We start from the raw sequence: 21,004 nt of genomic DNA on the forward strand, positions 1-21,004 counted from the left end.
GACCTTGAGCAAAAGAGAGGGTGAAGAGAACAGAGAGAGGGAGTGAAAGAGCTGAAGAACAGGATTTTAGGACCCGTGGGCTGATGCCGTCAGGTCCAGTTGCAGAATCAGAGTCGAGGGTTGACAGAAACTTTTCCACCTTGTCAGGAGGAAAGGACACGGAGTCCAGGAGCAGCTGGGTACGACTGGGTATGGTGGGTACAGAGAGGGACGGGTTTGGGACACAAGATTTAGAGGCAAACACAGAGTAGGGGCATTCAGCATTTTCACGTTTTTTTTTTTTTTTTTTTTTTTCCACACATTTTCACTTTTTCACATTCATCCATTCCAGTCAGCTGTGTAGCCGTTTGAGGTAAGGGAGGGGATGGAGGGGGAACAAACACCAGAAACAGATTTGACCCGATGCCACCAGGATTTGGAAGAGGGAGACAGATAAGAGAGTTCGGTCTTGAGAACGGAGAGATATTGTTTCCTGGCTCTCCTGAGGGTGGACACACACTTGTTTCGGGCTTTGTGAAAGGAAATGAGATTTCCTTCCGTTGGATTTGCTTTCCAGGAGACGAAGGCAAGTTGTTTCTGGGCAACAGCCTCAGTACAAGATTCCGTGTACCATGGACGGGAGGAAGGGTATGAAGGCAAAGTCTTTTGGAAGTTTGTATCTTGGAAGACAAAGTTTCCTCGAAAGGCTGCACGAGCAAATGGAAGCAATGTTTCTTCCAGAATGGCCCTGTACTTGAACTGGTTCAGGTTTCCATTCAGAACAACCAGGTCAGTTTTGCCCCCTGCATGAAAAGCAGCCCAAACGGTCACCCCACCACCTCCAGCTTGGACTCTTGGTACTATACAATCTTTGTTGTAGGCTTCATGCACTTGTCTGCGCACTCGGACATGGCCATCTTGATGTTAGACCAGAAATCTAGACTCGTCACTGAAGATCACGTGATTCCAGTGTCCTGGCTGCCATTGACGGTGCCCTCTGGCCCACTGCAATCGGCGCTGGCGGTGTTGTCTGGTCAGGCGTGGCTTTCTCAGGGGACGCCTGGCATGATAGCCTGCTTGAACCAGTCGTTGGTTGACTAGCCTTCTGGATACAGGCACATTTGTCAGTTGCTGCCACTCAGCCCTAAGCCGATTAGCTGACTTGGTACGGCCATTGCGGACTAACCGGTGCAGCTGGCGATCATCCTTCCTTGTGGTTCTGCGGGGACGTCCTGGCCTCGGTATTGGAGTAGGGACACCCCTCTGAGCATTTCCTTTCAGGATCTTTGACACCTGACCTTGAGTGGTGCCATACTGCCGAGCAATAGCACGCTGTTTCATGCCGTAATTTCGTAAAGCCACCACTCCATGACAAACAGCATTGTCGAGTTGACGGACCATCTCCAGAGGAAATGGCAATAACTTTTGGAGACGTGCAGCAGTTGTTTTCCACTAATACAGAACGCAACAACCCTTGTATACTCGACTGTGAAGCCAATCATCAAATGCACCTGTCCGTACATTTTGCCACGCCACCTGTGATATAATCCTGTTATTGACTTCTTGCTGCGACAGACAATCAGTGACATGGTTCTTTTAACAAATAAATCACCAAAGTGTAAAGGAAACTCACCAGATTGATATACTGAGTTAGGAAAGTAAACCCAAGTCAAGGAAAAAAATAAATTCCATATTAAATGCCAAGTCTGTAGATGGTGCGAGGAGATTCCAATCCTAACTACCCTCTAAATGACTTTAACACTTTTACCCTACCCGGGGTCTTTCTCTGCCAAACCATTGGCCGTCTTACACTATGCAGTTCTAAAAACCGAACTCCCATTGCACATACTGTGGTGCTCTCCAATTTGGGGTCTCACTCCCCTGATTCAACTCCCTGTGCCTTTGCACAATTTCAGGACTGGGTCGTGTGGCTCCCCTAGCAGGTCTACTCACCTGCACACCTCCGCCACTGCAGTTGCCTCGGAGCTTACCTGCTCCTTACCCTGACCTATCTACCTGGGGAAGGCCCTCTGGCGCTTTCCCCACTCGGTGCCCTCTCTGGCACTGGGCTACCCGGGTCCGTCCTCCGGATCCTCGGGCCCCATTCACAACTCTACCGGCTCCCAGAGCCCACCTGTGGCCTCACCTGGCCGACATCCTCACAGTGCCGGAGTGCCCATTTAACCATACACACTAACAGGCCACACGCCCAGCCATTTCCACGTCACTAATGCACCCATCCAAACACCAATCTACCACGCACCACAGATGCCAATATCCACCACAATTTACCTATACCCTCTACCTACTCTTAAACTACCCTCCCCGGGTATTCGTGATAGGGGTCCATCTTCCCCATCCACTCCCTTCGCACCAACCACTCCACTCCACGTTTTCCACCATACTCACTCCACACCATCCATTCCGGACTCCATTTACTCCAGACCAGTTATTCCATTCATCCATTCTCCATACACCTGTTCACTTGCGCACCTGTTCACTCACACCTGGTGCTCCCTGCACCCTCCTTCCTCCGGGACCATTCACTCCATACAATGCACAATCACCTCACACTTTTCACAATACGCTGCTCAATACACTTTCAATTCTCCAAACCATTGCCTCAGGCACTCAGATTTTCCCACGCTCACACACACATCTTTCCTGAGTATTGCCTCTCAATTCTTCATTTCAATATGCTCACCAGCAAGAACTTCCATACGCAATGCCTCATTCAAAAAAACCACACACACACTGCATCATCTGATCTACCTGGTGCCCTTCTAACTTAGTGCATCCCCAGTCATCCCTTACACTATTGCACATACCACATCGTTATAATCCAACTAGGCTATTCTACGTCCCCACTACAGGTACAATGTCGCTACTTAACCCTACAGTTACCTATGGTCATCTTGCTAACTCCTATCAATAACCTAACCCTCCCAGGCTAGTTTTCACCGCCATAACCCCATAACTATTGCTCATGTGCCCGGGGGGATGGGAGGGATGGTGAATTTACCATCCCTCAACATCCGGCATCTCTCACTAACAATTTTTCCCATCCAATTCTCTGCCAATCAAATTTGCCAATCATTACTGCCAATCATTTTTGCCCATCAATTTTGCCAATCATATTTGCCAATCATATTCCCTATTCCCAATTTCGAATCAAAACACTATCCCTACCACCATCCATTATACTGCGAGCCTCGGTGCGCCATTACATTCTCAAAGCTCGGCTTCGCAAAGCCGAGCAATGAATGCGGGTGGTTCGTCTACCGTAGGTTCGGTCCGTCCGGCATTTACGATTCTGGGGAGGCGGCATGCTCGGGCCGAGATTCCACGGCCCATCGCGGCGCAGAGCCTTGTGGCCTCCGGCCCGACGACCGAAGCTCTCCTGGTCGGAACCCCGTCTCCGCCAGGGGGCGAAGGTCCGACCCGGCCCCCCTCCCCCGGAATCGCGCCGATCGCCGCTCTGACGCGGCACCGACCATTCAGTGCGGGGCCCGGCCCGAATCGTGCACGACGCCCCGAACAGGAGCGACGCGCTTACGGTCCCGGCGGGTTCTCGCAGCAAACATAGCGCACCGCGCACCGAGTGCTCGCGTCGGCTAAACGTCAGCCTAAGCGCTGCCCCGGCCCACGTCGATGCTTTCTCTGCATGCTCACACGACTCGTTCCATCTTCCACTCGCCCATCTTGGCGTCTCAGCGCCTCTCGTGCATCCCATGCATTCTACTCGCGCACCCATTCCACCATTCGCACACTCTGTCATCACACACCCGCTGTTCGCACACTCCATTACACACCTCTCTGCGGCACACCTTCCTTCCACGCACTCCTTGAGTGCACTCACCCCCGTTATTTACTCCGTAACGCTCACGGGTGTGCGCTCTCTCGCACCCCCATCCAGCGCACATCTACCCATGGGTGTGCAGTCCGTCGTCGCACACCCAATCACGCGCTCCACCACCAACTCACTCTCCGGGTCACTCTCACCCTCGCACGTACACTCCGTATCCCTCTCACTCTCTGTGTCGCATTCACTCTCACTTCCACACTCTGTGACACACTCACTCTTCGACGCACACCTTTTTCTTACATGCACGCCATTCTTTCTCACACCACGCACCACGGACCTCCCACAAACGCCCGGGTGCCATGTCGACCCCAATCGCACGACAAACCCTCTCGCGCCAAACACTTTTCCGAAAAACCTTTTCGCACCATTCACAGCCCATCTCACCTTCGGGGTTCTTCTTCTTCGCTCCACACGCACCTGCAAATCTTTATAAGGATTATGCAGCACGACATCATGATGTGAGCATGGACTTTGCACATTATCCATCACTTTCTCTGATTCCATTCCTATCTCTGCCGTCTCTTCAATCCCAATTTCAACGATAACCAAATTGCTAACTTCTTTCTCTTCGATGACCGCTGGCTTTATTAAAATTTTCTCTTCTACCTCAGCGGTCGCCGGCTTTCCCATACCCCGGGTCGCGATTTCTACCCCGGTCCAGTTACCTGCGCTTTGCTCCAACTCGCTCAATCCGCGCTCCTCGACTCGTGTTACCTCATCACGTACCCCCGCAACCTCTTCGCTCAACCTGCGGTCAACCTCCCTCTCCAATTCCTTCTCCTCATACGTGGCTTGCCCCCTCGCCAACCCCTCATTAATTTATTTGGCTTGGACAATTATGCCCCCCAGTTTGTCCCATAATCTGCTTCCGAATCCCTCCAGTTTGCTTCCTAGCCCCCCTAATTTGCTTCCCAATTGCTCCCCCATTCTGTTTTCCAATCCTCCAATTTGGTTTCCCATCCGCTCACTCATTCTGCTTTCCATTCCCTCACCCGTCTCGACCATAAAGGCCCTTATTTGCTCCATGAATAGGCCCCAGTCCATCTGTGCCACGGGCGTGGCTGCCGCAGCCACGTGCGAGGCGCCGTTTTGTGCACCTCCAACCTCGTGCACGAGGCCGCCACCTTGTGCGCCTGAAATCCCCTCTACCGCATTCGTATTGCTCCCCTCTTCCAATTCCTCCTTGGGGTTCTGAGTTGCCTCTAAACCCTCTTCTTCTACCCCCACCGACACCCGACCGCCTTGATCATCCATGGCACGATTTTAATTTGGTATATTAATAAAAATTTCGGGCGCTCGTAATTTTGAGTGCGTTAAGCGCACTTCGGGTCAAATCCCACTCCCAGACACCAATTGTTACGGATCCGGGGGACGGCACTCCCGTTAGCAAGGGGGGGGGGGTTAATCCCCTTGTCCTGTTAAGCTGGCCGTCCGACCGGTCCTTGGGGTATGACGTCACGCCCAGTCAGCACTGAATAGGGTAGTAGGCCAATCCTTCCTATGACCTAAGTACCAGCGCCTTCCGGTACGCGAGGAAAACACTCCCGCCAGAGCTGCAGCGTAATAGATGGATTGCGCCGAGCGAAGCGAGCTGCGACGCGGGCCGTTAACAGAAGACTAAACCCGATTGTAAGCGGTTCGGCCGAAATCGCGCCACAGGTACTCAATGGGGAAATCACTAAAGCAATCGGACGAGAAAGAAACCAAAGAATAAGAAGGAACAGGGATTTATTACTTATTTACACAAAAACCAAAACCAAAGAAGAAGGGAACGAAAGTAATTTACAGAAGAAGAAGACACAGCGCAAATCCTTAGACAGTCTTACTTAAACCCACAGGACAATATAGACAGACTCACACGAATAGGGAAATGCAGGCAGGAATGGCTTGAGGGATGAGAAGGGCAGACGGTCCACGGAGCTGGTGGCAGAGAGGTCCGGGGATCGCGGCACGAAGTCGAGGGCCGCTTGAGCGTCCACGCTCCGGTTCAGTGGCGAAAACCCGGTCGTCAGTGCTGGTTGGTATCGCCCACGAGCGTGCCGACTCTCACTCGCCGCAGGATGTTCACGCCAAGAAATGAATGGTCGATCCTCTCTCCCTCCTCTCTCAACTTCTCAGGTAGTGCTCCCTTGCTCGTCTGCCTCTTACCGAATCTCTTGAACCTCCTCACGCATCTCTGGTGGGGGCCTCGCGCCAAGGGTTTTATTACCACGCCCTTGGAACCCTCTCGAACTCACCAGACGTTTCTTGCCACGCCCTATCAAGCCATGCCCACCGAGCCCTGGTTGGTGGTTAAGGGCTCTCTGACTCCACCTTTGATGATGAGGTGGTGCCACGCCCGTGCTCTGGCGGCTTCACCCCTCTTCTTGGCCTCGTGCGTAATGGAGTTTGGCGCCAGGCAACGTACGCTGCTGGGCTAGCAGAGGCGGTGTGATGCCCACGAAAACAGCCCAACTGTTACTGGCACTTTGAGGAGACGATTGGGGATATTGAAAGGGGACCTATCTTATTTGATTGATGCAACATAGAGTCAACTATTGGAAACACAGCCTTACCTGAAACACACAATAATGACATAACTATTGAGAGATCCTAAAGTGTCCTATGTGTTGTACGTGGACTAACTAAGGTGCTGTGGCAGACACGAAAGCTCACTGGCGTGAGGGCATCATTCCGCGCACCAAGTGGGCGGCGGCCACGCCCGAGGGGTAGGCGTGGCCGCGGGATATACACCGGGCGCGCAGCCCGGAGCGCGCCAGTGCTACAGTGAGCTCTTTTAATAAAGACTCTAAACTCACTGCATTGTCCGCTTCCTTCTTGTTGTGCAAGCAAGCGCGCGTAGCACCGCGCTTCATTTGGTGACCCTCCGACGTTATGGTCAGCCATCGCTGACCACCCGAATACGCCATCGCAATGGCAAACAACGCAGTCCAAATGAAACTCCCCGAGTTCTGGGAGACGCAAGCCGAAGTCTGGTTCCTGCAGGCAGAAGCCCAGTTCCGACTTCGAGGCATCACGGTGGACGAGACCAGGTACTGCCACGTGGTCGCTTCCCTCGGGTCCGGCACGGCCGGCTGCGTCGTGTCGGTCCTGAGGAACCCACCGGCCGACGGCAGGTACGAGGCGATCAAGCGTCTCCTCCTCGCCACGTTCGGCCTCACGGTGGATGCACGGGCCGACCGCCTCCTGGACCTCCCTGAGCTCGGTGACACGCGACCGTCGGTCCACATGGACAATATGCTGTCGTTGTTGGGCAACGAAACCCCAAACGCTCTTTTCCGGGCGTTATTTCGACGCCAGCTGCCGGCACGAGTCCGCCTCGCCTTGGCCGGTTCTGTGATGACAGAACCCCGGGCTCTCGCTGCCGAAGCCGACAGGTTCTTTGCGGCTTTGGACGCGCAGGCGAGTTTTGGCGCGGCCGCCGCGCATCCCGAGGCTGACCCTGATGCTGATGCACCACACCTCGGGGATCCCGAGGCTGACGCACGCCGCGTGGCCGCCGCCACGCCACACCCACCACCACCGCGAAAACCGCTGCCTCCGCCTTCGCCACAAACCTGGTGCCATTTCCATGCCAGGTTTGGCCACAAGGCGAGGAATTGTTGCCCGCCGTGCTCCTTCGGCAAGTCGGGAAACTACAAAGCCGGCGCTCGGTAGCGGTCCTGAGCGTCGGCCATTCCGGCAGCCTTCTTTTTATAACGGCCACCTTGACCGGGTGCCGTTTCCTATGTGATACGGGGGCACAGGTGAGCGTTATCCCTGCCTCTACGTCCGACAAGCACACCGCGGGGCCGGGGCCCCACGTTGCTTACCGCGAAAGGAACATCCATACGCACATTCAGGAAGCGCTGCCTCTCCCTGCGGTTCGGAAGGCAACGCTTCGAGTGGACATTTGTAACCGCTAGTGTCCCCATGGCACTGCTCGGTGCAGACTTCCTCTGTGCACACGGGTTGTTGGTAGATGTGAAGAACAGACGTCTCGTCCAGGCTGAAACGTTCAGTTCGCTTGCTTGCGCACTGAGCAGCTCGTTGAGTGGCTCACTGAGCGGCTCACCGAGCGGCTCGCCAAGCGGCTTGCTGAGCGGTTCGGTCCCGGCGAGGTTAGTTTGTACACTTCCAGCAGCGGACGACTTCACCCGCCTCCTCGCCAGCTTCCCGGCCCTTACGCGGCCCACCTTCTCGGCAGGGGCCGTCAAGCACGGGGTGGAACACCACATCCCCACCACCGGGCCACCGGTCTACGCCCGGGCACGCCGCCTCGAGCCGACGAAGCTCGCGGTGGCTAAAGCGGCGTTCGCTATGCTGGAGCGGCTCGGCATCATGCGGCGCTCCGAGAGTGCTTGGGCGTCGCCGCTCCACATCGTGCCCAAGCCCGGCGGGGGATGGCGACCGTGCAGGGACTACCGGCGCCTCAACGACGCCACCACCCCCGACCGTTACCCCGTCCCCCACATCCAGGACTTCTCCACCCGGTTGGCGGGAATGTCCTTCTTTTCGAAGGTGGACCTCATATGCGGCTACCATCAGGTCCCCGTCAGGCCGGAGGACATCCCGAAGACGGCGGTCATCACGCCATTCGGACTGTTCGAATTTCTTCGGATGCCCTTCGGTTTGAAGAATGCGGCTCAGGCATTCCAGCGACTCATGAACAGCATCTTGCGTGACTTGGATTTCGTGTACGTATACCTGGACGACATCCTCGTCGCCCGCGCGTCCCGCGAAGAGCACCTTCACCATCTCCGCACGCTCTTCGAACGTCTGGGCCAGCACGGCCTGATCGTGAACCCCGCCAAGTGCCGGTTCGGTGTCGCTGAAATCGACTTTTTGGGGCACCGCGTCACCAGGCACGGGGCCGTCCCCCTACCGGCCAAGGTGGAGGCGGTGAAGGGGTTTCCGCGCCCCCGCACGATCAAGGGGCTCCAGGAGTTCCTGGGCATGGTGAACTTTTACCATCGGTTCCTGCCCCGCATCGCCCAGCTCCTGCGCCCCTTGCATGAGGCCCTCCGGGGGAAGCCGGGCAAAGGTGACGTCACCTGGACTGAGCAGATGGACGCGGCGTTCGTGGGCGCGAAGCTCGCCTTGGCTAATGCCACCATGCTTGCGCACCCGGCGCCCGATGCACCGATCGCCCTCACCACCGATGCCTCGGACTACGCGGTGGGCGCGGTGCACGAGCAATGGGTGCGTGGTGCTTGGCAACTGCTGGCGTTCTTCAGCCGGCAGCTTCGCCCGCCCGAATGCCGCTATAGTACCTTCGACCGCGAGTTGCTCGGGCTTCACCTGGCGGTCAGGCACTTCCGCCATCTGCTCGACGGCCGTGCGTTCACGGCCTTCGTCGACCACAAGCCACTGGTCTTCGCGATGGGCAAAGTCGCCGAGCCGTGGTCAGCCTGGCACCAGCGTCACCTCTCAGCCGTGTCCGAGTACATGAGGGAAATCCGGCACGTCGCGGGGAAGGACAACCCGGTGGCGGATTGCCTTTCCCGGTCCGTCGCCCACGCCGTCCACCTTGGCATCGACTATGCCCGGATGGCGGCAGACAAGGCCGCTGACCCCGGCATCCAGGCCTTGCGGACCGCCGTCACAGGCCTCCGCGTCACCGAGGTGCCGTTCGACGGCGCGGCCCTCTTGTGCGACGTCTCCCTCGGGCGGCCTCGCCCCATCGTGCCCGCGGGCTGGCAGCGCCAGATTTTTGACGCCATCCACGGCCTGTCCCACCCGGGCACGAAGGCCTCCCAGAGGTTGGTCGCCGACAAGTTTGTCTGGCATGGCCTCCGGAAGGCCGTCCGTGGCTGGACCAGGACGTGCCTCGCGTGCCAGCGCGCGAAGGTGCACTGGCACACCCAGGCCCCATTGGCCCCGTTCACGGTGCCGGAACGAAGGTTCGACCACGTACACGTGAGTAGGTGATAAATGTTGCTTCTGGGACACCTCCGTTTAACATGGGAAATCCCTATCTAATGTCATTTACCCCCTTGTCTTTTTCAAAAATCATAAACACCTCTATTTCTCCCTCTATGAACCTATAATCCTTCTCACCTTATGAACCTATAATCCTTCTCGCCTTATGAACCTATAATCCTTCTCACCTTATGAACCTATAATCCTTCTCACCTTATGAACCTATGATTTTCTTCCTTTATGAATCTATAATCCTTCTAGCCTTATGAACCCATGATCCTTCTCACTTACATGTAATTTTTACCCTATTCCCCCCACTAGCCCCTTAATGTAGTTCCTTAGACCACTCAACTAATGAGCCTATAAATATATTATCTCTTATCTAACTTTTTAAAGAGTTCCATTCTCCTATAGAACTCATCCCCATCAAGTATATTTATAAAGTATACAGGTTCCTTAACCTTTTGTTGTGAAAGTATAAAGTGGTATGTTTCACGGAGGGTTCTTGTTTGACCTCCTCCTCTCCCACATACCATTTTAAAATTATAATATTTATTATCCGATTGATAACTATTAAAGTTCTCACTCCACTCTAATATATTTTTCTTCCCACCCTCCATTACCCCACTTAACAAATGAATACGTTTATCCGTCTTGAGAACCTTCTGACCAGTGATATAATTGGAAAGTTTATTTACCTTCTCAAGATGCCGAAATAATCCTTCATCATCATATTCTAATTCTCCAAGTTCTTGCTCTGTCATTTGACTAAAATCTTTGAGCATTTGAAATTTTTTCGGAGTAAATTCTACCGTGGGAACTGTAGGTGAAATCGTTTGTTGAGTTTTTAAAAGTGGTTTAAAAAATTTCTCTTGTTTTCTTTCAAAGGCTTCTTCACCAGTTAGTTTCTGTCTCCTTTTCTTCTTTATGTCTTCCTGTTGCTTTACAACTTTTGAAACCAACTCTTGATGTTCTTTAAACTTTCTTACTCTTTCTTCGGTATTCATTTTCTGTATTTATTTATTGAAAAATATCATTTAGTATCTCATCTTGTTTCACACCAATATATTTATATTTTCCAATCGTGTGTTTCATATTATTTTAAAATTCCTTCTTACTACATAATGTAGAACAATTATCTCTCCAAAAATTATTTGTATCTATTGAATTTAACTTAAATAAAATAAAAGTATTAGCATTGTTTCTTATTGAGTGCCGAGGGAGTTGAAAATATGACTGACTAAGATAAATACAATTACAAGAAGAATGTCTCCCTCTTGTATAGTAGCTATCCATTACTGTTTGGTTTCTCTCATTAACACAATCATCAAAGATAACGAGGTTCTTTTGATTTATCTAAATCTTGAGGTGAAGGTATATCATCCGTATTATCACTGAGAATACAAGTTATGGGTTTTGGTTTTGATTTTGATTTCTGTGTATCACAAAATAATTGTATTATATCATCAATATTATAATCATTTAGATTGTTTTGAAGTTTAAATAAACCGATAATGTCTTCCTTTTTAAGACCCGCATTAAAACCCTGTGAGAGTAGTTGATACTCGGGTTGAAAACTTGACTTTGTAAAAATTATTAAATTATCATAATCTAAAAAATTAGGACTAAGGAGCATCTTTAAAAGTAAACAGGTTTTTCCACATCCGCTTGAACCGACTATTAGACATCTCAATGACTTTGGAATGTTTTTATGGTTATTAAATTTTATCTTATTTTCCCAAACGGGTAAAAAATAATTCATTTATATATTTGGAAAACAAGTCATCTAACTTTTTTGAGTTTTTTGAGAAACTCTATATTTGATCCTGAGTTCAGGTTTAATTCCAAAATAATCCATTATTTTGTTTATATAGTATCTTGTATTAACATTTCCATTAAAATTATTTTGAATAATAAATATCATTAAACCCTTTTTTTTTTTGTTTTTTTTTTGTTGTATACAAGATCGAGGCTCGTGAAAGAGCTAACATTAATCACACAAAAGGACAAACCGACACACAAAACACAAAAAACAAGGGGAGCGGCAGACAAGATGGGGAGAGAGGGGGAAGGACACAAAAGAGAGGGGGAAGAGGGGGAAGGACACAAACACAACATTTGAGAGCAGGGACATCGGGAGGACTTGGGGGGAGGTGGGAGAGGAATAAAACATATGAATACTGCAAGGACTCTGGGGTGAATTACCGGGGGTAGAAAAGATCAAGGTTTTCGATGGGGGAAGATAAGAGATGGTGGTGAACAGCTGTTTTAAAGACCTGGAGGGAGGAGTGGGATTGAAGGGAGTGGGGGAGTTTGTTCCAGAGGCGGGAGAAAAGGGGAATGAAAGAGTGAAGGTGAGCAGAGAGCCTAGACTTTGTATAAACCCTTATACATTTCCTCAATACAAATAGTCTCTTCCCTTGTAAGAAATGGTGTATTATCACCATAATACTTAACATTCATCTCTCTTATTAATCTTGTAAAGTAATTCATTTTTGGTTCTAATTTAAAAGAGTTATATATTTTTCTATATTTTTTATTATCATTAATTAAAATTAAATCACAGAAAATACATTGTTTATATGAACCCTCATTATTAAGCCCTATTCTACCACAATGGTGGCAGATTTCTAATTTATCATATGGAGAGTCTGGAAATTCTAAATATCCTTCAGAATTTAGCATATTTATAAAGTAAAATTATACTTAAAACAAAGTGCCTTTTTTAGAGGCTTTTTTAAAGATGAAACTGTGCTTAAAGTAAAACACAAAAGACAAATTTCAATCAATCTCTACTTTGGTGGAAGATATAGAAAAATATGTCAAAGATGTTAAATTGAACAAAGATAAATATGGGAATTTTTGGATTAAACCCATAATGGAGAATAACATGTGTCCTTTTATTAAATTTACGGGACAAGCTATGTTAATTAATAACTCTATTAAAGTAAATTTGACAAAAGTTTCTCCACTACTACTAACAATTTACTCAAAGCTTGAAAAGGTCATTGATAAAGAAGCTTTGAAAATGAATGATAAGACCATCAACGATTCTAGAGGAAACATTTGTATATTCTTTAATAGACCCAAAGATGTGGGTGAAATTAATAATATGAATATTAGTGGTGAACTATCATTCCGTACTCTGATTATTAGAGATTATTTGAAAATAACATTTAATCTAAAAAATATTGTGGTTATTAGTTCTAATGAAAGAAAATATATAGATATTGATGGAAGTTTAATGGTATGTAAATGAGTGATATTAACAGTCAATACTCTGAGAGTTATTATACTGAGAGTCTAGGATCTGAAGATAGTTATGATACTAAATGTTTGTGTTCAAATGATAGTTATGAGAGTAGCTTTATTGATGACTCAGATAGTGAAATTGAAATTGATGAACTAGAGTATCTAAACTTTCTGGCTAATACATAGACGCTTTACTTTAAGTAAAGTTATATACATAAAACGTGTTGAAAAGCTCAAAGGTGTTTTACTTTAAGTAAAGTTATATACATAAAACGAGTTGAAAAGCTCAAAGGTGTTTTACTTTAAGTAAAGTTATATACATAAAACGAGTTGAAAAGCTCAAAGGTGTTTTACTTTAAGTAAAGTTATATACATAAAACGAGTTGAAAAGCTCAAAGGTGTTTTACTTTAAGTAAAGTTATATACATAAAACGAGTTGAAAAGCTCAAAGGTGTTTTACTTTAAGTAAAGTTATATACATAAAACGAGTTGAAAAGCTCAAAGGTGTTTTACTTTAAGCACAGTTTCATCTTTTAAAAAGCCTCTAAAAAAGGCACTTTGTTTTAAGTATAATTTTACTATATAAATAAATATGATCAAAGCAACGTATTGCGACGTTTGTGAACAAGAATATAAACAATACAAAAGACACCTTAAAACTAACAAACACACATTTAATCTACTTCACCTACTATCTCCTATTCAGAAGGAAACAAAACACTGTTCTGCATGTAATAAAAATATCCTCAAGAAAGGCTTTGAAATACATCTTAAAACAATTCTACATTTATCAAATTTTATCACAACTAAAAACTCTGATGGCGCATTCAAAGGACATATTAAAATAAGAGTCTTTAACTTCAAACTTCCTGAACCAGAGTCTATAGTTGATGCTGTAGAAATAGTTAAACCTGCTGTTCAAACGTTGATTGAAAAAACACTAAAAGAAATGAAACCACTTAAATTTTATATGGGAGTAAAATTAGAAATGACAAAGGACGAAGGAGTTATAGATACACCATACATGAGAACTGAGCCACACTTTATATCTTCATATCAAGATTTTAAAACATCAGGAGTCTATGATGAACTTATTAAACAAGAGCAAGATGTGGATAATTCAATCGTAGGAAGTGGATTCAATGTAGGAAAAATTATTTACATAGACATTCATATTCTTAAATCAGATCCTCTAAAAGCTTCTTCTTACATTGATTTACCCAGTGTTATCAAAAATAGAAAAGCAGTTATCAATATCAAAAATAAAGACAATAAATGTTTTCTCTGGTCTATTCTAGCACACTTACATCCTCCACATTTTCATGATGAAAGAGTATCTCATTATAAAAAATATGAGAATACATTAAATAAGAAAGATCTAAAGTTTCCGATGGCTTTAAATGATATTCCTAAATTTGAAAAGATAAATAATTTATCAGTTAATGTTTATGGTCTAACAGAAACAAACAGCATTCAGGTTTTAAAGCTTTCTGACAATTGTAAACAAACTCATATTAATCTTCTATATTTTAATTCAGAGGAAAATTCACATTATACATACATTAAAGATATTGCTAAATTAATAAAACCACAAGTATGTAAAAGAACAAATAAAATATATATTTGTTTGCGTTGTCTTAACTTCTTCCATACACAAGAAAGATTAGATAAACATTCAAATTATTGTGGTGAACATAAATCAACGGTAATCAATATGCCTAAAGAAGGCTCAAATATCACATTCAAAGATGAAAAGAAAAAGATCAAACATCCATTTGTTATATATGCTGATTTTGAAAGTATTCTAGAAAAAATAGATACTGCTTCTCCAGATCCAAAAGAATCATACACAAATAAATATCAAAAACATACTCCTTGCGGTTTTTGTTATTATATCAAATCATCCGTTGGTGATAAATATAACAAGTTAGAGGAGTATAGAGGCTCAAATACCCCAGAGGAGTTTGTGAAACGACTAGAAAAAGACTGTGTCCGATTAACCAAGATAATGAGAGAAACTAATAAACCAATGTCCTTGACGAGTGAACAGAAAAGGGAATTTAGAAAAAACAATGTTTGTCATATTTGTGAGGAAAAAATTGGTGAAGGTCTAAAGGTTAGAGATCATTGTCATCTCACTGGTAAATATAGAGGTCCAGCTCATCAAAGTTGTAATATTAATTATCAACTCCCCTCTTTCATTCCTGTCTTTCTTCATAACAATGCTCATTATGATACGCATCTATTTATTAATGAACTTTCAAAGACATCTGGACACATTTCAGCAATTCCTAACACAGATCAGAAATACATTTCATTCACAAAAACAATTCACACATCTCCTATTACTCATATCAGATTTCTTGATACATTTAAATTCATGGCAAGTCCATTGGCTAACTTGGTTCAAAATCTAAAAGAGTTTCCATGTCTTTCAGAGTATTTTTCAGATAAAGATTTTCTAACACAAAAGGGAATTTACCCCTATGACTATATGGACTCATTTGAGAGATTCAATGAAACACAACTTCCTTTAAAAGAAAATTTCGATAACAAATTAAACAACAGTCATATATCTGATAAAGATTATGTACACGCACAAAATGTTTGGGAAAAATATAACATCAAGAATCTTGGCGAGTATCACGATTTGTATCTCAAAACTGATGTGCTTTTATTGGCCGATGTATTTGAAGCCTTTAGATCTGTTTGTCGCAATGGATATGGATTGGATCCTGCTCACTACTACACAGCACCTGGATTGGCTTGGAGCGCGATGTTGAAAATGACAAAACAAGCTTTGGATTTGATAACCGATGTCGATATGCTTTTGATGATTGAAAAGGCAAAAAGAGGTGGAATTTCACAAGTATGCTCGAGCAGATACGCAAAAGCAAATAACAAATATCTTCCAAATTATGATTCAACGAAAGAGAGTTCTTACTTGATGTACTGTGACGCAAACAACTTGTATGGCTGGGCAATGTCTCAAGCTCTTCCTTATGGGAAACTAAGATGGGTAAAGGAAAAAGACTACACAAAGGTTTTACAAGATGTATGTATCTCTACACAAAAAGAATTGGATGATTCAAAGGTTGGTTATTATTTTGAGGTCGATTTAAAATATCCTGAAGAACTTCATATCAAACATAAAGATCTTCCATTTGCTTGTGAGAAAGAAAGTCCAAAGAAAGAATGGTTGAGTGATTATCAACGATCGTTTGATATAGGTGAATCAACAGAAAAATTACTTACTACATTATATAACAAGAAAAATTATGTACTACACCAAAGAAATTTGCGACAATATTTATCAAAAGGTCTAAGAGTAGAGAAGATCCACAGGGTTCTAAAGTTCAATCAAAGTCATTGGTTAAAGGGGTACATTGATTTTAATACACAAAGAAGAACAGAGTCAAAAACAGATTTTGAGAAAGACTTTTATAAATTGATGAATAATGCGGTCTTTGGTAAGACCATGGAGAATGTGAGGAAAAGACAAAATATCAGACTTGCAACATCTTGGGAACAAGCATCAAAATTAATTAACAGACCGAGTTTTACTAGAGCTGAGGTCTTTACTGAGAACTTTTGTGCGATCCATTTGGTTAAAGAGAGTATTGAAATGGACAAACCTATTTACATTGGAACATCAATTCTTGACTTGTCAAAGTCATTGATGTATGATTACTTTTATATTAATCTAAAATCAAAGTATAAGGATAATGTGTCATTGTTGTATATGGATACTGATAGTTTTATTTTGAAAATTAATACTGATGATGTTTATTCAGACATGAAAAAGGACATTAATATCTATGATACAAGTAATTACAGTCCAGAGAGTGAGTTGTTCTCTTCTAAAAATAAAAAGGTGATTGGAAAGTTCAAGGATGAATTGGGAGGAAATGTTATGAGTGAATTTGTGGGATTGAGGTCGAAGGCTTATGCTTATAAATACATTGTGAATAACGTTGAAAAGACTGATAAGAAGTTAAAAGGTGTAAAGAAAAATGTCATTAAAGAAACAATAAACTTTAAGGATTATTATAACTGTTTAACAACAAAGAAAGAAGAGTTTAGAAAGATTAATGGAATAAGAAGTTATAAACATCAATTATATTCAGAAGAGGTGAATAAGAAAGCATTGGGGGCTTTTGATGATAAGAGGTTTATTTTAGAAAATGGAATTGATAGTCTCCCTTATGGTTATATAAGTATATAAGTGATAAGATATATAAGTGATAAGATATATAAGTGATAAGATATAAGTGATAAGATATATAAGTGATAAGATATATAAGTGATAAGATATATATGTGATAAGATATATATAAGTGATAAGTTAAAAAGGGGGGTTAGGGATTTTAATGGGCTACCACCACCTTTTTTCTATTATATAAATGATAGAACCAAGTATCAACCAGACTAAAGAGTGGAGGTGTAATCAACCTTGGTATATAAATGGAAAACATAACGAATGTGAAAAATATCAGATTCAAGAGGTTGAGAGAATCACTGGTCAGAAGGTTCTCAAGACGGATAAACGTATTCATTTCTTAAGTGGGGTAATGGAGGGTGGGAAGAAAAATATATTAGAGTGGAGTGAGAACTTTAATGGTTATCAATCGGATAATAAATATTATAATTTTAAAATGGTATGTGGGAGAGGAGGAGGTCAAACAAGAACCCTCCGTGAAACATACCACTTTATACTTTCACAACAAAAGGTTAAGGAACCTGTATACTTTATAAATGTACTTGATGGGGATGAGTTCTATAGGAGAATGGAACTCTTTAAAAAGTTAGAAAGAGATAATATATTTATAGGCTCATTAGTAGAGTGGTCTAAGGAACTACATTAAGGGGCTAGTGGGGGGAATAGGGTAAAAATTACATGTAAGTGAGAAGGATCATAGGTTCATAAGGCTAGAAGGATTATAGATTCATAAAGGAAGAAAATCATAGGTTCATAAGGTGAGAAGGATTATAGGTTCATAAGGTGAGAAGGATTATAGGTTCATAAGGCGAGAAGGATTATAGGTTCATAAGGTGAGAAGGATTATAGGTTCATAGAGGGAGAAATAGAGGTGTTTATGATTTTTGAAAAAGACAAGGGGGTAAATGACATTAGATAGGGATTTCCCATGTTAAACGGAGGTGTCCCAGAAGCAACATTTATCACCTACTCACGTGGACCTGGTGGGACCTCTGCCCCCCTCGTGGGGTTTCACCCATGTCCTGACGATGGTGGACCGCACCACCCGGTGGCCGGAGGCTGTGTCTTTAGCGGCGACGACGGCGGCGGACGTTGCACAGGCGTTCATCGCCACCTGGGTCGCCCGGTTCGGCGCCCCCTCGGACATATCGTCCGACCGCGGCCCCCAGTTCACATCGGAGCTCTGGGGGGTGGTAGTGCGGGGGCTCGGGGTCCAGCTGCACCGAACCACGGCCTACCACCCCCAGGCCAACGGCCTGTGCGAGCGGTTCCACCGCTCGTTGAAGGCCACGCTCCGGGCCACCCTCTGCGATGGCGGCTAGGTCGACAGGCTCCCCTGGGTCCTGCTGGGCCTCCGGACGGCGCCCAAGGACGACCTGCGCACATCCACGGCGGAGTTGGTCTTCGGACAACCGCTGCGGGTGCCGGGCGAGTTCCTCCCCGACCCCACGGCACCACGACCCCACGGCGCGGCGCAGGAGCGCTCCGCGCTGCAGGAGACGGCCCGGAGGTTCGCCCCGGTGCCGACGGCGCACCACAGGCACCCGCCTACCCACGTCACCCCGGAGCTTCGCACCGCGGAGTACGTCTTCGTCCGGCACGACACCCACCGGACACCACTGCGGCCCCCGTACGATGGGTCTTTCCGCGTGCTGGAGACCGGGGTGAAACATTTCACCTTGGACATCGGCGGTACTCCCGACCGCATCTCGTTGGATCGCCTCAAACCGGCCCACCTCGACGTGGACCACCCACCGCCGGTGGCTCCGCCCCCGCGTCGGGGCCGCCCCCCCTGCGGGCGGACCCCTGGCACCGCCCAGGCCCGCCACCCCCCGGTCCTGCGCCCATCCCGGGTGCGGCCGGAGGCATCCCAGCTGGCATCCCTGCACCCCGGACGCCGCCGGTCGCCAGAGGGCGCTTCGGCCGGGTCACCCATTTGCCCCGCAAACTGGCCCTCCAGGTGCGCGGGAATTCTGTGGGGGCGCGTGTGGCAGACACGAAAGCTCACTGGCGTGAGGGCATCATTCCGCGCACCAAGTGGGCGGCGGCCACGCCCAAGGGGTAGGCGTGGCCGCGGGATATACACCGGGCGCGCAGCCCGGAGCGCGCCAGTGCTACAGTGAGCTCTTTTAATAAAGACTCTTAAACTCACCGCATTGTCCGCTTCCTTCTTGTTGTGCAAGCAAGCGCGCGTAGCACCGCGCTTCAGTGCAATCTTTATTTAACAGCCAATTAAGGGGACATGTACACAGGGGTCATTTATAAGGGAATTTACTCCTAAATTTACATGTGAAGGTTCCAAAAACCGTAAGAATATATTACATCGTAATGCAAAGTATCATGATAATTCAAGTGAAATGACAAGGGATCGGAGCTTCTCAGCTGCCACGGAATGATGAAATGCAATCTAACATCTGCTCCCCACAACGGATTTCAAACTGAAAGTTAAGCTTTCTCATGTTTCCATGGCACAAACATGCTTTATCATATGTCCTTTCTGTATGTTGAGGACCATTGCACGATTACACAATAGCACTTGTCAAAGCCCAGCTGACCAATGTAAAAATGAGCAGGAAGCTTGGTGTGTGAACAGGAAGTAGATCCCCTGAACCCACTTTGTAAGCTCTTAGCCTCTAACATGAAACATGACTCACCACAGTGGAGTCAGGATGTCCAGGATTGATTTCCAGTAGCTCTGATGGAGGCTTGAGTGGATGGAGGTATCGTGTGACTATGAGCGTTTGACCAGTAATGTCCATGACGGTAGTAAGAAGTCTACGGTTGGGAAATGCAGCATGACACTGTCGACGAAATGCCTCTGCACCAAAAAGCAGCCTCGACTCCTCATGGGATTCAAACTGCAACCACAAATTGGTTCATAGCAAATTAGTCAAAAGTTTAATTTAATTCAAAAAATCCATGTGTTTGAAGTGCACTAAAACATCCCATTAACCACAATAATCGCGGTGGTGCACTAAAACATCCCATTAACCACAATAATAGCAGTGGTGCACTAAAACATCCCATTAACCATAATAATAGCGGTGGTGCACTAAAACATCCCGTGAACCACAATAATAGCGGTGGTGCACTAAAACATCCCATTAACCACAATAATCGCAGTGGTGCACTAAAACATCCCGTGAACCACAATAATAGCGGTGGTGCACTAAAACATCCCATTAACCATAATAATAGCGGTGGTGCACTAAAACATCCCGTGAACCACAATAATAGCGGTGGTGCACTAAAACATCCCATTAACCACATTAATAGAGGTGGCACATGAAAACATCCCATTAACCACAATAATAGCGGTGGTGCACTAAAACATCCCATTATCCATAATAATAGCGGTGGTGCACTAAAACATCCCGTGAACCACAATAATAGCGGTGGTGCACTAAAACATCCCATTAACCATAATAATAGCGGTGGTGCACTAAAACATCTCATGAACCACAATAATAGCGGTGGTGCACTAAAACATCCCATTAACCACATTAATAGAGGTGGCACATGAAAACATCCCATTAACCACAATAATAGCGGTGGTGCACTAAAACATCCCATGAACCACAATAATAGCGGTGGTGCACTAAAACATCCCATTAACCACATTAATAGAGGTGGCACATGAAAACATCCCATTAACCACAATAATAGCGGTGGTACACTAAAACATCCCATTAACCACAATAATAGCGGTGGTGCACTAAAACATCCCATTAACCACAATAATAGTGGTGGTGCACTAAAACATCCCATTAACCATAATAATAGCGGTG

At 46.0% G+C, this 21,004-nt stretch overlaps 1 protein-coding gene across 1 annotated transcript in view; it reads right to left on the minus strand.

Moving 5' to 3' along the window:
- The window catches only part of CC2D2A (coiled-coil and C2 domain containing 2A), a 486,222-nt gene that overhangs the window by 70,205 nt on the left and 395,013 nt on the right, over positions 1-21,004 (minus strand). The window contains exon 23 of the mRNA XM_078772721.1: positions 19,871-20,074. Within this exon, the coding sequence (XP_078628847.1) occupies positions 19,871-20,074 (204 nt within the window). The remainder of the gene's footprint in view (positions 1-19,870; positions 20,075-21,004) is intronic.

The sequence above is a fragment of the Myxine glutinosa genome, chromosome 2 (genome assembly GCF_964187855.1).
Source record: "Myxine glutinosa chromosome 2, kmMyxGlut1.1, whole genome shotgun sequence".
Lineage (NCBI taxonomy): Eukaryota > Metazoa > Chordata > Myxini > Myxiniformes > Myxinidae > Myxine > Myxine glutinosa.